Consider the following 16,704-nt stretch of genomic DNA (forward strand, 5'->3'; position numbering starts at 1 on the left):
AGCTGGGAACCGAACCCAGAGTGCAGGATGTTGCAGGAGAGGGTCCACTGCACTCCGCACCATGAGAGGCTGTAACAGAATCAGGAACACGCTCTTCTTAGATGGCCTTCAAAATGAACTAGACCTGAGTATTTTATTGTATTGTGCTGTATTGTATTATTGTGTTGTGTTGTGCTGTACTGCACTGCATTACACAGTACTGTATTGTGCTGTGTTGTGTTATATTTACTTTTTTGTCACAGCAGATATCTCTGTGTGAAATTCATGCTGCTCTCCCCTGGAGGGGCTTGTCGCCACAGTGCAGACCCACCTTCTTTTAATTTTTATGATTTTTTTTCTGTCTGCAAGTGCATTTGTTTCACTTTCAAAATGGATTTTTGTACAGAATATTGCCACGGACAACCCTTTTGTTGCCACTGGTTCCCTTACTTGTGCTTAGCACATGCCACACATAGAACTTCAAGTTCAATTTATTGTCTCATCTAATTAACTAGCACCCAGGGAACCACTCAGTCTAGTGGAGATGGGAGTAAAAACCCTGGTCTGTATGTGGGACATTCCATTCATAGCCATACACAGGTTTGTTCATCAAACTGACCCCAAACTTAGGGATGCAGCCAAGTGGTCAGGGCACAGGACTTCTGCCCTAGATGTGTGGTTCACATCATGGCTGCACACAGTGGCTTGAGTGTGATGATTTTTCCAGTGTCCAAAGCCAATACATGTCCAACTTGCTAGACCCTACAGACCCTCTGTGTGTATACATGCATGCAGAAGATAGGAGTCATGTCAAAGATCCCATAATTCATGTCACTTCAGTAGGTTACCAAAACATAAATGCACTTACCCCTGGAAACTGGCTATCAAAATGTCAGTGTAAAAATACAGGCAAAAATTCCAATACAATCTCAAGTCCTAAACAAATGAACATGAGAAATGCAGTCCAAAAATGCAGAAAAACAAGTCCCAGAATTTGAAAATGGCCAATTATACATAAGAATGAAGGTAAACTATTTCTCTGGTCTTCTCTGACAGTGGCACTGATTACTAGAGACAGGAAGTTATAAACCTGAAGGTTTGATGGCCATACCACTGTTGTTTTAATATCCACTGGCCTGGGAACACCAAGATAGCAAAGGAAAAAAAAAACATGTGCAGGCAAGCATATCCTCTGAAATGATAAAAGCACATTAAAAAGATACTTCAAATTAAAAAAAATTAAAAGAAATATCTATTTCTTTTGATAATTAGGAATGGACAAGCAATATACTTACGCTGGAATGTCAACGAAGCAAATCACATAACAAAGATACTTCAAATGTTAAAAAATCAAAAAGAAATATCTATCCCACAAGACACTTAGGAATGAACAAAGCAACATACTTACGCTGGAATGTCAATGAAGCGCTGCTCCTTGAACGCCACACATCTCTGTACTTCCGTTCAGGGGAGAGGCTGCGGAAGGAGGAGGACTGGCGACCCCCATCCCCTTCTCCCCTCCCCTTACTGGCCTGCTGGATCCTGGCCTCCAGCTCCTGCTGCTTCCGGGACAAATCCCATGGTTCCTGGTAATTCCCCTCCGCTTGGGATTGTGCCTTCACTTCTGGACGGGAATGCATCAGCTTCAAACTGCTCAGCTTGGCTTCCAGGCTGGGGTTTAAATCCCAGGCTTCTTCGTAGTTTGCCGCCGCAACTTGATGTGTCCCTTTACTTCTATTGCTGCCCCCGGCTTGTTCCACCGTTCTCTCTTCCCTGCCCTTCGGTTTGGCCGGAACCCAGTCATCGGGGAGATACTCAAGTGCATCCTCAAATTTATCTGAGGTGATGGAATTGCTTCGCACGTGCCTAAACTGATGTCTGGTATGATGATTGTCACTGCTCTGTTTCTGCACCACCGGGACACCTTGAGGTTCAGCTTCAAAATTCTTTTTCTCCGCTGTATGGTCTCTGCTTCTTTTCCTGGGCTCTCTTGCACCAGTAAGGACCTGACCGCTGCCCCCTTTGACTGGGTAAATCACCTTCTGGCGTGACAAGGCCTTCTTCGGATTTTGTGTCCCATTTGGTGGCATGTCTATGCTGTCCAGACTGCTGTCTGATTTGGCCAGACAGTAAGTGCTGTCCTGCTGCAAAGCTGATTTGTTTTTTCTTTTTTTTGGAACGGGTTTACATTTGGCTTTCTTGCCTGCCTTTCCTGACTCGCTGATCACTCCTGCCAGTCTCACTCCACTATCCAGGCTGCTGACGTGGTCAATCCTGATCACAGGCTTTTCGTAACCGTCATCAGAATCTGTAGTGGCAGGGGTGGACGCCTGGTCATAGAGGCTGTCAATGCTGTGAGCTGGGCTGGGGAAGTCTGTTCTTTCCCCCGTTATCTCAAGTCCTGAAGCATCTATTCACAATGCAAGATTAATTGATTTTGTATATATATATATATATATATATCCTTTTTCAATTTACCATTTTACAAACAACTTATTTCAACCTTTAACAATGAAACAGAAACTGAGAAAGAAAGTTGTGCACAAAATACTAAACCTCCAAGACCATCTGCAAAGTTCATTTTATTCCATATTTCACTTTATGCTTTCAGCAATGGAAAAAAATTATACAAGCAGCATCTAACGCAAATGTTATGGGAAAATAAGTACCGCATTTTATTTCACCCTACTTATTTCTTTTATGTGTTGAAATCCTTGGCTTAATGATAAGAGAAAATAAATTGATTAAAGATATTAAAATTAACAATACAGAACACAAAATTGCACAGTTTGCTGATGACACCCAATTGATGACTAAAGGAGATAGAATATCATTTGAAGAGATGATAAGGACAACAGACTCGTTTAGTAGTTTTTCAGGTTTATATATGAATGCAGGTAAAACTCAGGCAATATGGCTGGGTAGCAGAAAACAATGTCAAATTAGATATCTACCTCATTTAAAAATGGTGTGGAACCCACCAAAATTTAAGATCTTAGGAGTGTGGCTTACTGTTGATTTAGAAGAATGTGAAGAATTAAACTATAAAGACAAAATATCTTAAATTAGAATGTTATTTAGAATATGGATAAAAAGATTGATTACCCCTTTAGGAAGTACAGCTGTTCTCAAATAAATAATTTTATCAAAAATAACTCAGTTATGGATGCTTCTACCAAATCCACCTGATAAATATACTGATGAAGTGCAGAAGGCATGTTTTAAGTTCATTTGGAACCAAAAAAAAAACCAGGATCAAATAAGTAGAAAAACAGTAATTACAAGTACAAGAAAGGGAGGATGAGGAATATTTGATATCAAGCAATTTATTAAAGGTCTGAAACAGTAGAAAAACAGTAATTAAAAGTACAAGAAAGGGAGGATGAGGAATATTTGATAGCAAGCAATTTATTAAAGGTCTGAAACTGAGCTGGATACGTAAGTTAAAATTTTCTAACCATAAATGGACATCAATAATAAAAGCAATCAATCCCCTCATTGAAGAGGGGGTGGGGGGCTCACAAGAAAACATAAATAGAAAAAAAATTGTGTTGTATGCACCAGTCATCACTGACTACTGTGAGGAGAAAAAGACAGAAGACTGCTGGTCATACTACCCAGCAGTCTTAAAGGCAGCAGCAAGCTCAGTTTTGCAAGAGGTCAGTGACCTTTGGGTTTTTGAGTGTGTTGATGCGCTGAATTAAAGTATGGCAGGCACTCACACTCAGAGAGAGAGATACAAACTACAGAATGAAAGATTGAGAGAGAGAGAGAGAGAGAGAGAGAGAGAGAACAAATGGTTTACTGATTGGCCATGGCCCCTAAATAAAGGGAAGTGTAACAAAACATTTCATTAAGCATGATAAATGCACAAATTGATATATATCCATTCGTACACATACACACATACAATGTACCATGAACATTATTCTAGCTTTGAATTTAAATGCAAAGTTTTCGATATAAAAACAAACAGATTTTAAACACTTTTTGATTCACAGATGACATTAACATACTAAAATGGCAAAAAAAAAATTCTCTGTAGTATTTTTCTTAAAAGAGAAAGAGAGACAGAGAGACTGAGAGACAGATGGAAACACAGAGAGAGAGACCAGAGAAATAAAACCTGTGGGAGAGAGATACTGACACTGAAATGACAGAACTGCAAGAGGGAGAGACAAGACAAGACAAGACAAGAAATATTCTTTATTTTCGAGGATGATAGACAAGCACTGGCGCACTTTTTTTACATCCAGTCCCCGCCCTGAAACAGGATCTACAATACAACATTGTATGTGTCACTGCACGCACTACACAATGCTACTTAAGTCATAACGTGTGTACACAATACTACATAAAGGCATACGCATGGTAACAACACACACACACACACACACACACACACAGAGGCACAAGCATGGTATTAATAAACTACACAGGGAAAAAAACCCATAGAGTACACACACACACACTCTCTCTTGAGAGAGAAAGAGAGACAGACAGACAGAGAAACTATATTATATACCATAACATTACTAATAACAAAGCACTATATTATATATCATAACATTGTTACTAATAACAAAGGCCACAATATAATGAATACATACAGTGGCAGATTACAAAGAATGTTGTGGGGTGGAGAAGAATCTTTTTCATGTTAATAATCTTGATGGAGAACAACCACGAGACAAGAAACCACTAAAAGAAAACATTAGTGAAGGTGCACACACACACACACACACACACATGCACACACACACACATGCACACACACAACCAAGACCAGATTAATCCACAGGCTCACTTTTGTTTTACACATGACATATGTGAGTCAACATATAATAGGTAAAAAAACGTGTCAAAAATATCAACTTGTTACCTTTCATCCAGTTTTCATTGTAGTAAGCCCCTTTCTCTTCATCTTCCTTGTTTCGATGGAAGATTCCCAGCTGGGGGTCTGCACTCCCCCACAGCCTCTGGTCAGTGTTCTGGTAGTTCACATTGTTTGCCATCATCTGACTGAACCAATGGGGGAAACTATCAGTTTTGCTGGACAACAATTTTCTCCGCCACCTTTAACAAAAGCCACATACTACTCTCCAACAACTGTATCTGTACAGTTATATTTTATTACAGAAATCATCCAAGTGCCGACTGTCCTAAAACCCTCTTAGCCGAGAGAGTGGGGATGTAACTTGGGCAAGACATTCTCCACTATAATCAAATTCTAGCACAGACAGTTGGGAAAGCAGCTGCCTCCTCTGCTGTTGTGATGGTCACAGTCAGACACAACAGACCACCATACAGAAATCATACCATATATGACCATCACAGCAGCAGAGTGGTTAGAAGTAGAACACTGAAGCTGAGGCTCCTGGTTTCGAATCTCAGCAGTGCCCGATGTGTTGTTACAGGTGATTTGCCCTGCCTCCCAGGTTAATGTAAATGTATGTACAGACCTGCTTAAGCCTTAATCTTCTTCCTGTGTGCACATCTGCACAAGATCACATATGCAAGTTAGAGATCCTGTAAATTCATGTTGGTGTTTGGCAGACTATGAAAACATGAGAACACAAGCCCCGACACATCAACACACACAATCTCCCACATTAATTTTCTTCTCTTTTTGTTAATGAGGGCAGGGTGTAAAAAAGCTGTATAAGCTTATTCTTTTTTTCTTTTTTCTTTTTTTTTCTTGGCATGTTCCCAGACTTTCTTGGGTCGACCACCGTTTCACCTTGTATATTAATTCATTACAACAATTCAGAGCAGATGGAAAAGAATGGGGAAAAAACAGAAAAAGAAAAAAAGAAAAAGAAAAGAAAAGAATGCAGTGTACATTAACAATAACATCGTCGTCATAAGTCATTATACTTATAATATATTGTTCTATCAATTTGGTCAGGTTGGACACATTTTCTGATTTTCATCATGTGTAACAGTGCAGTTTTATAACATATAATTGACATTATATCTAGCATCAGCATAGAGTTATGGACACTTTGCTTAGCTAACGTAATGTGGAAAGAACACAACCCACACATGGGATATCTTATATATGAACACATTTCCTCTAGTTTTCTATACGTGATTATATAAAACACCCATTACACAGTCATGTTAAACATTATTACTGCAGACACATAAGTGCACATAAATACACACATGCATATATTATTTACATACTCGCATACTTACACATTCACGTACATCTGTTCAAGTTTAAAAAAATATATATATCATTGAGCCTTCATTATTATTGTGCATTTTTATCTTTTCATAATATTTTGTTATGGGTTACTGTTTTCAAGAAGTTTTATATATGGACACCATTTTCTCATAAATACAATGCTTAACATTTCCGTTGAATGCATATATCTTTCTACTTTATAACTATTTCTTAAATCATTCAAAAAGTGCTCTATACATGGTTTAATCTTATTTATTCTGCATTTATCAACAAAATATTTTGCAACATGAATAATATAGTTGAAAGTTTCATCTATTTTTGTAATTTTATCATTTCCAAATAGAACTAATTCTATGTTTAACTTAATGTTTGAGCAAGTATCACATCTTTCTTTTAAAACGTTCTTTAATTCCTTCCAAAACAATTGAGAGAACTTGCAAAACCATAGATAATGTTGTACTGAATCTATTTCATTTTTACAGAAATTGCACTTGTCACTGTTTGTAATACCCATTTTCTTCAGAATTTTGTTTGTAACTAAAATGTTGTGACAAATTTTAATTTGAAACCACTTCAATTTTATCTCTTTTACTTTTTTTATTTGCTTCATGGTGGTTACCCAATTAACGATGATATCTAATTTTTGCTCCCACTTAACAAAAGAATTTATATTGTAAATAAAGAGTGGTTCAAGAAGTATATCATATTTGCGAGCCTTTCATAGTAGAGGATATTAAGTGTAGTGCTTTCGATTGTTCATTACAGGTTTTATCACTTAGATAAATATTATGTGTAATTAAGTAACTTTTTATCAAATGTATCAATCCCATATACACTAAATAATTTACATTAATATTATATTTTTTCTGTAAAGCACGTGTAACTAAGGAAGCACCCATTCTCATCAACAACATCTCTAACCAGATATATATTCTTATTTGTCCAACATTTGTAGTGGATTGTGTTGTTACCAACTCTAAATTTGTCGTTATAAAAGAGGGGCTCTGCAAGTACCTCGTGTGGCTCTTTTAATTCTATTTGTTTCGTAAAATTCGTGAATGCCTGAAAAACATCTTTCCAAAATTGGTTACATTCGATAGTTAGAAACTTTCTTGAACCATACAGATGTAGTGAGTTAATTTCTTGGCATTTTATAAGTAAGATTCTCTTCCACTTTGGTGTTCCTGTGTATAATTTCCTTATCCATGTTATCTTAAGAGCATGTATAAACTTTTTTATGTCTGGTATACCTATTCCTCCATTTGCAACATTATGTATCGAGTATTTTCTTTTAATTTTATCTGGCGTTTTATCCCATACAAATTCATAGCATAGTCTCTGTAATTCTTTTATTTCTTTGTCTGGAGGGTTTGGAAGAAGAATCCATAAGTATATTAGCTTTGAAAGTATGAGAGATTTGAGAATAGCAATTCTACCGAGGGGTGTGCATATACGTTTTGACCAAATCTTGAATAATTTTTTTGTTTCTGTTAATTTATCCCTTGTGTTCACTTCAGTTATTTTTGATAGATCGTTTAAAAACCATATACCTAAAATCTTGAATTGGGGGGGTTCCATTTCATATTCTTTTCTGGGAGATATTTCCTTTTCGAATTTCTCATACACCCTAACCAAACATTTAGTGTTTTGTCATAATTTAACTTCAGACCTGAAAATTCTTCAAATCTATTTAGTGTTTCAAATAATTTCTCATACGATTCTTTATCTCCCTCTAACATAAATGTTGTGTCGTCAGCAAACTGACTAATTTTAAATTTGGTGTTCAATATGCTAATGCCTTTAATACCCTCATCTTCCCTTATCTTGCATGCCAGAATCTCAGAGCACAATACAAATAGGTATGGCGAAATCGGGTCTCCCTGGTGGCACCCCCTTTGTACTCTGAAACTCTGGGATACCTTACCATTTACTATGACATATGACTTTATATTTCTATAAAAAGTGCTTACCCATTTACATATATCTTCTCCAAATCCAAAAGCGTTTAAGACCTTGTTCATATATACCCAGTTTACCGAATCAAATGCCTTCTCAAAGTCTATTGAAACTAGTAAGCCTGAAATGTCTTCTTTTTCTAAGTAATGCATGATGTCATATAGCATTCTTAAGTTATCACCAATGTATCTACCTGGAATGAAACCTGTCTGATCTTCATTTATTAACTTAGGCAGGACTGACTTAATTCTACTAGCTATACATGCTGATCCTATCTTATAAATAACGTTTAACAAGGATATAGGCCTCCAGTTTTTTAAGTATTCCCTTGGTTTATCCCCTTTTAGCAGGCATGTAATTAATCCTTCTTTCTGTGTTGTTGACATTTCTGCACTTATAAATCCTTCATTCAGTGATCTCACAACAAAGTCACTAATGTCCTCCCAAAAAATTTAGAAAACATTTACAGTCATTCCATCTGTACCTGGACTCTTGTTGTTTTGCATTCTTCTAACAGCATCTGTGGCTTCTTGTCTTGTAATTAATCCTTCTAGTTGTTTTGATTCTGTCTCATCAAGTCTGGGTAAGTTGTTTACATAATCACTAATATCTAAATCTTTTACATTCTGTTCTTTGTATAGGTCTTCATGATAATGTATTGTCGCCTTTAGTATTTCATCTGTTTCTGTCAGTATATTACCTTGATCTGTAAATAACTTAAACATGTGTTTGCTGATAAAGTGATGTTTTTCAAGATTACAAAAATATTCACTTACTTTTTCACCCTGAGATGCCCATCTTGCTTTGGATCTTAAAGCTATCCCTTCCATTTTCAATTTTCTTAATTGTATGAGCTCTTCCGTCTTCTCCTGCAATTCTCTAATTATATTATACGACCGAACTTCCTTTTCGAGTCGTTGTATTTCCTTTTCTAACATTTCCTCTTTTTCTATTTGTTGCTTTTTCTTTCTTATTCCAAAAGTTATAGTTTTTGCTCTTATCTCCATTATCAACACATCTAAAAAGAGCTGGCTGCTTATAGTAAACTGAATTTCATCCTTTGGGATATTACACATATTTTCTCGTGCATAAGGTAATACTGCATACCGTTCCTTTATTTTCTCTATTGTTTCTTTCACTAACTTAATATAATCACTGTCTCTAAGTAAAGATGAGTTAAATTTCCAAAAAGGTTTTCTTTTGGGTTCTGTATTAAATATTAAGTCAACTTTGACTAAAGAGTGGTCACTTCTATAACCGTACAAAATATCAGCGTCTTTAACATCAGTAACCAGGTTATCTGAGATCAAGAAGAAGTCAAGACGGCTTTGTTGTAAGGGAGTTGGTCTCCTCCAAGTGTATCTTAAGACTTCAGTATTGAGTTCCCTCCATATATCTACTAACTGTAAATCATCTATCATCTTTAAAACTCTTTCTTGTCCTCCCTGATTATTCACATGCTTATAATTGTGGTAGTCTACGTTGGGATTCATTACTAAATTCCAATCCCCTCCCATTATGACGTTAGAAATTTCTTGCTCTTCAACTTTTTTCTGAATTTCTTCAAAAAATATAGGGTCATCTCTGTTAGGGCCATAAAGGTTTGCCAATAGAATTTCAATATCAAATATGGTTAAGACCAAAATGATATAATTACCATGAGTATCTGTAATGGGTTTTTTTTTATTTTGAACTGAAAGTTGTTATTCAGCATGATAGCTACTCCTCGTGATCTAGAATTATTAGATGAAAAAACACATTCATAACCCCATTCAGCCCTTATTTGTCTCTCCATCTTTTTTGTAAAGCTTATTCTTTTACCCTCAATAAAGATCATTTTGACTTGACTTGGCATTAACCTGCACCTCCCTCTCCACACATGCACATTCCTACTTATCACAGCTTCCATGGTACACACATACAATGATACACACTCACACACACATATACATGCCCATAACACCCCCGCCCCACACACATACATACACATATATATACATACATGCACATTCCAATATTCTATAGCTCCCACAACACAAATTATAGCCCCCATGACACACACCCCCACCCACACCCCCACACATTCGCACCCATACTCAAATACACACTTGCACTCACACACACACGATGCCACTGATTTGCCGCAAGGGAGATGGGAAAACATCTCTGATGCCTGGAATGTGGCGCCTAGCGTGTTGCTCAGTCTACTCTATTTGGAAAAGCCCAGAGAGACTGTACCATTCTGAAGAAATTTGTGCAATGTTTGGAAATGATGCCAAGATTTGTTTGATTTGCAAAGGATCATGCTCTATCTTTCATGCTAGACTTACGGCCACTCCCTCTATCTACCTTTCTTTCTGTGAAACTATCAATGGTGTGATGGCCTTGTACCTGGTTTTGTAGATAATTTTTACTTTTTTAAGGATTTCTGATTTTCCTAGATGTAGACGCTATGGAAAAACAACATTAACAAAAAATGAGCACAACACATTGTAAGTGGCTGGCAGATGGTTAGATTTTGGGGTCCACCTTAGAGTTGGTCTTTTTTTTCTTTTCTTTGTTTCTGACATTAAGAATTTAAACACACCACTGAAAAAAATATTGAGCCTGCTGTGAATTGAAATGCAGTTCTAACATTATCAAATATTATATAAAAAGAGCTTTTTTAAAACTCATTATGGAAGTCTGTACTTACACAAGTTTACAAGAACATGGCATTTAAAGTTAGTGCAAAGAACTGTAATCCTTCCAGCCTTGTAAAATTACATTATTTGTCCAATTAACATTTTTTTAGAGAAGAGTTTGAAACAGGCAGCAAGCACTGCTGAAGGTACTGAACAGAAACAAGAAATATATTATGCAACACTGTGTAATATGACTTATTAATTGATAGTTCTACTTCAAGAAACCGATTTTTAAAAACAAGAAAGAGATCAAGGAGAACATAAAGTTCACAGTAACTCATAAAACAAAATGGAGAACAAAAAATTGCACAATTACTAAGTTGTCTGTAGACCTGTACTTTTTTGCTATGAATATCGTGTTTTATTTTCATTCTGGGCTACTTCATTGGTGAAACTGAAACATTGTCCCTGAATAATGTCGTCTGCTTTTCCTGCATTGTTTCAGTCAGTATTGCCGACTGTTCAAAACCATGCGCTTCATGCGATATTTCAACGTATAGACAATTCAAAAACGCATTTTAAGTTTCGAAAAATAGATTTCGTCATACCTTTGAATTCTATTCTCGATTCCGGATCTTAGAAAGCATCGTGCACAGGTCAGAGCATCCTTTTTCTCCGTCTCGGCTGCTCTCAAAGTTCCTCGTCGTCGGACAAAAAAAGAGGACGTGACACCATTGGTTGTTTTCAGTCCATCATGTGTTTACTTCCGCGTGCATAACCACGTGGTGTCAGGAAAGCCTGGGTCATAAAGTCGCAAGGCTTGTCGTTTGGGGGGGGGTCGGAGTGGATGGGAAGGTGTGAGGGAGGTGGGGGTGGGGGCAAAAATGAGCAAGAGCCCTGTAACATAGGTTTCGTGACATGTTCAGTGTTGGCGCCGTGCTGCACAGTTTCAGAATCAGTCAAGTAGTATAGCAGCGGTAACAGGGATCGACACGTTTGCAATGCCACGGTGTCAAATCCAACGTCTGACTTGACATCCAGCACAGAACTTCGCATGACTCTGTCAGTGCGATTCCTCATCTTCTCTCCTCAGATGTGAAATGTTGTTTGTGCACTGATGTACAGCGCCGCACGCGCGCGCGCGCGCGTGTGTGTGTAGTGTGGCGGCGGCGGCGTGTGTGTGTGTGTGTATCAGTTCTTGTATTCGGCTCGACATGAAACTTCTCAGCCCTCATCTCTTTACTCTTCACTAGCTTTCCATCAAATTCAAGCCACGCATTTATATAGTACTCGCTTCGCGTAGAATCCAGCTGTCACTCCTCACATTTTCAGCTCTTACAATGCTGCTCACTATTTCTCAGTGTCCTACCTCAGTTGTATCCGTGTACATTCCGCCGGTGGACAACTGGGTTCTTTGTTTCCTGTGCAGTCATCACTCAGCTTGTAAATCGCTCCCTCGTAGGAAGAGAAGTCACTGACATACATCGACACATTTCAGTCTTTAAAACAGCTCTGAAACACTCACCTGCTCGAGATATATCACCACCACCATGAACCTCGTATTGTTTTCTCCTGACTTTCTGTGTATTGTAATCAGTCGTGTTTTCATGATATTCCTGGTGAAATACACATCTTATTGTTATGTGGTTCTGACAACTGAACTCAAGTTATCAGTGTGTGTGTACACTCGGCTGTAACCAGCGAGTGCCGGCGCCTGCGTCAGTTTGCTTGTGAGCTGGTACGACTGGGAGGTGTGTGTGTGTGTGTGTGTGCGTGGGTGCGTGCGCGTGCGCGTGCGCGCGCGCGCGCGCGGCGTGTGTGTGTGTGTCTGTGTGTGTGTGTGGGGGGGGGGGGGGGGGGCGGGGGGGGGGGGGGGGGTGCCGTGTGACGTGATCATAATTATTATCATTATAGGCCGAGTCAAGTTACATTTAACACTATTGATTTTTCTGAAAATTAGTCAGTAAAAACGCAACAGCAACAAAAAGAAAGAAAGAATTAAACTTCAGGAAATTAGGTACTTCCATACGCCTACTGTTTTCCTGCATTGGTAGTATCTATATAATAAATAATAGATATTTTTAATGACTCGAGAAAAAAGGCAAAAGGATGAGTGTCGAGTTAGCTGGGTGGCAGCTGAAGACCCCACCGAAATGGAGACCCCAGCAATCCAGTGCTTCAGGCTCAGTGGAAGTGAACATTGATTTGACCCACCCAGCCACGGCTCACCCCGGGTACATGAAGTGTCGTTGTTGTAGTGGAACCTACATACTGGTGGTGCAATGCAGACACTGTCAGTGGTTCTGTTCACAACAGCTGTGCTTGGCGCGGATTGGTCGCTGTCCGTAATGTTGATTGCCTCTCTCTCTCTCTCTCATATTTATGTACATTTTTGTCATAGCATTATGATTATGTACCTGTAAATGTTTATTGTGTATTTGGGTGTATTTGAATGCTATATGTATGTATTTCTATAACCTGTTATTATTTTGTGAATATTTTAATTTCATTTTTCCTTGACATGAGGGCTGGATAAAATCATATGCATGCTTATTCCACTTCTCTCATTAAAAAAAAGAGTTCATTCTCTCTCTCTCTCTCTCTCTCTCCGTTTGTGTCTGTCCGTTACTGCCAACGCACAACGCAGGGGAAATAATTAATGGCATACAAAATACAATGCGGACGACAGAGTCGTTTTCCCATGTAATGTCCCAACTGAAGGGGTGGATGAAATTTCAACAGAACGTTTGGAACTACTTTTTTCCCCTTGTCATTTAAATTCTCTTACAAACAACAAACAAACAAACAAACAAAAACTCAGGAACTTCGACGTAAATATATAGGAATATCGATGCACTTTTTCAGTGTTGGAAAAGTCTGATTTTTAATTTTTTTAAATTTTTATTTTTATTAAAAAAAAAAAAAAAAATTAGCAAAAGGATGAGTGTCGAGTTAGCTGGGTGGCAGCTGAAGACCCCACCGAAATGGAGACCCCAGCAATCCAGTGCTTCAGGCTCAGTGGAAGTGAACATTGATTTGACCCACCCAGCCACGGCTCACCCCAGGTACATGAAGTGTCGTTGTTGTAGTGGAACCTACTTACTGGTGGTGCAATGCAGACACTGTCAGTGGTTCTGTTCACAACAGCTGTGCTTGGCGCGGATTGGTCGCTGTTCGTAATAATAATGTGTGTGTGTGTGTGTGTGTGTGTGTGTGTGTGTGTGTGCGTGTGTGTGTGTGTGCGCGCGCGCGCGCGGGCGTAGGAGAAATACCGAGACGGAGAATCCAGCTGAAGTGCACATAGGGGAGGCTATCGAAACAAATGCTTTCGTGGCGCTATTTTGGTTTGCTCCCTTTCGTTGAAATTGGTGTGGACAGGGGGGTGGGGGCTATAATTATGCCCATATATCACCATGACCTCGGATATCGTTTTCTTTCTCTCATTTCAGTTTCTTTTCTTTCGTTCTTGACATGCTTATTTCGTTTCTATGTCTTTATCCCCCCCCCACCCCCACCCCCTCTTCTTCACCCAACCCACATTTCAGCCCCCCAGTCTGGAGGATGTCTCTCAATCATTCTCTGTCTCCTTCACATCGTCATTCATTCCGTCTTCTTCTTTTGACATTCTGTAAGCATCTCTCTCTCTTCTTTGTCGTTTTCACCACCCTTCTTGGTTATCTTCTTCCTTTTCTTTATGTTAATGCACGGTTTCAGTGAATGCAATTTTTCAATGAATTCAAGTTTTGAGCACAGTTCATGAAGTTATAATTCTTGTTTTGGTTGTACCACTCAGGTGTCTGCGTGGCTCAGTTGGCAGAGCGCCGAGCTGGCAATCAGAAAGTTGTGGGTTCGAATCCTGGACGTCCCCAAATGTGAAAAATAGCAGAAATGCTCTCATTGGAACGTCTGAAAATTAAGTGAATAAATGGACAGAGCACACAGCAGCTGTGCTTGGCGTGAATTGGTCGCTGTCCGTAATGTTGTACACGTTCACTGAGTGTCACCCCCCTCTCTCTCTCCGTCTCTACTGTCTCTGTCACCAGTCTCTCTCTCTCTCAGTCCTCTCAGTCTGTGTGTGTGTGTTGATTGATTGATTGATATGGATACTTATAAAGCGCCTTTCTTCGGTCGGAGACAAAGCTCTAAGCGCTTTACAAACACGGAGTCATTTACACAACAGGCTGCCTACTTGGGTAGAGCCGACTGACGGCTGTCACTGGGCGCTCATCATTCGTTTCCTGTATCATTCAATCGGATTTCAGGCACGCATGCCCGGGCTACTCAGACAAACATGTAACATTTAACATTTTACGTGTATGACCGTTTTGTTTGTTTACCCCACCATGTAGGCAGCCATACTCCGGTTTAACGTGCGTATTTGATCTTCTGCGTGCGTATACACACGAACGGGGTTTAGTCGGGCACTGGCCGCAGGTCTGCACATATGTTGACCCGAGAGATCGGAAAAATCTCCACCCTTCGCCCACCAGGCGCCACCGAGATTCGAACCCGGGAACCTCAGATCATGTGAAAGTCCAGCGCTTTAACCACTCGGCTATTGCGCCCGTGTGTCAGTGTGTGAGTGCGTGCGTGTGTCAGCGTGTGAAGCGCACGGACGCGTTTAAATGCGTGTTTGTGTCCTTAGTATTGATCATAGTAATGAGTTCATGTGCATATGTCAGTAAGTGTGTGCACTGACGTGCGTACATGCGCGCGCGCGCATGTATCATGAGAAAGAGACTGAAGAGAGACCGACAGAAAGACAGAGCCGGAGAGATACTGAGACAGATACAGAGAGACCGTCGTGACAGAGAGACTGAGAGTGTCAAAAATGCAGAGCAGACTGCCTGCCGTGGGTCTACCGGGGCAGAGCCGATTCAAGTGAAAGCCGCCGGCTGTCTCAGTTCGGGCGCACATCATTCCGAGTTTCCCGGCTGAGTGTCAGTCGTTCTATCAGAGACTTCAGTCACGCGCACGTACACACATGACGGTATACTGGATTCGTTCTTATTTGTTTGTTTTTGTTTGTATGTTGTTGTTGTTCAGTTGTTTTTTTTAGCGAGGGTTTTCTCTTTTTTTTCTCTTTTTTTTCTTTTTTTTCCCGTGGGTTCTGTCATTCTTCTACGTGCGCCACTGATTCAGCTGATCAATTATGTACCGCGGCATCAGTACGGTACTCGCCACTGATTCAGCTGATCAATTATGTACCGCGGCATCAGTACGGTACTCGCAACTGAAGTCATTTTCTGACAGAAGAATTAAATGACCTCTGATAAGGCGGGAAACCGGGTGCCGCTTGCAAATCGCCGCGCGGCATTTCTCTTCTCAGCTGCATATTCACCGCAAAGGGACGCATCTCCACCCCAGACTTTTCCCTCCCCTCCCCTCCCCCTCCCCCATCCCCACAGTGAGGGGTTCTTCAGCGATCTGAATCTTCATTACAGCTGATCTGTACATGACGCGATACTGATTGAGATCGGACACACACTGACGAGAGAGACTTAGACACCTACCTTCGATTTAGTTCAGAGAGGCAATAGCCCTCGTTCCCCCTCTTTGAAGGGATGAGATACTGAGATAACAGAGTCATATGTTTCATAGATAGCGGTTGATACTGTGCCGAGCAAACTGTACACACCATCGACGTGTGTGATGGTGAAAACACATGTCTCGGTGATACAAACCCAACAACTGCTGACCGAGTTCACAAGTCAAACACACACACACACACACCGCAATCTGGACCAGCACTGTACTGGCAGAAAGAGGAGAGAGGAGGATGGAGGAGGAAGGGGGTGGGGGCGGGAGGTTGCCAGCATCTCTGGCTTGAAGCCTATACCAGCAACCCATCATTTTCGGCAAGCAAACCAATCCTGTCCACACTACTCCGCGGTGTTCCAAGCGCTTGACGTGCCTGCCAAAATCGAACCCCGTACACGCCAAAAGGCTGCA

The 16,704-nt window shown here is 40.0% G+C and overlaps 1 protein-coding gene across 1 annotated transcript in view; it reads right to left on the reverse strand.

The window, feature by feature from the left end:
* Positions 1 to 11,436, reverse strand: part of LOC143297266 (uncharacterized) — a 16,082-nt gene extending 4,646 nt beyond the window's left edge. Inside the window, exons 1-4 of the mRNA XM_076609512.1 lie at positions 11,361 to 11,436; positions 4,862 to 4,997; positions 1,388 to 2,389; positions 1 to 69 (exon numbers count right to left, since the gene is read on the reverse strand). The exon at positions 1 to 69 is cut by the window's left edge and continues 46 nt beyond it. Coding sequence (XP_076465627.1) covers positions 1 to 69; positions 1,388 to 2,389; positions 4,862 to 4,997 — 1,207 coding nt within the window. The 5' untranslated portion in view covers positions 11,361 to 11,436. The remainder of the gene's footprint in view (positions 70 to 1,387; positions 2,390 to 4,861; positions 4,998 to 11,360) is intronic.
* Between the last annotated feature and the right edge of the window lie 5,268 nt (positions 11,437 to 16,704).

The sequence above is a fragment of the Babylonia areolata genome, chromosome 22, assembly GCF_041734735.1.
Source record: "Babylonia areolata isolate BAREFJ2019XMU chromosome 22, ASM4173473v1, whole genome shotgun sequence".
NCBI lineage: Eukaryota > Metazoa > Mollusca > Gastropoda > Neogastropoda > Buccinidae > Babylonia > Babylonia areolata.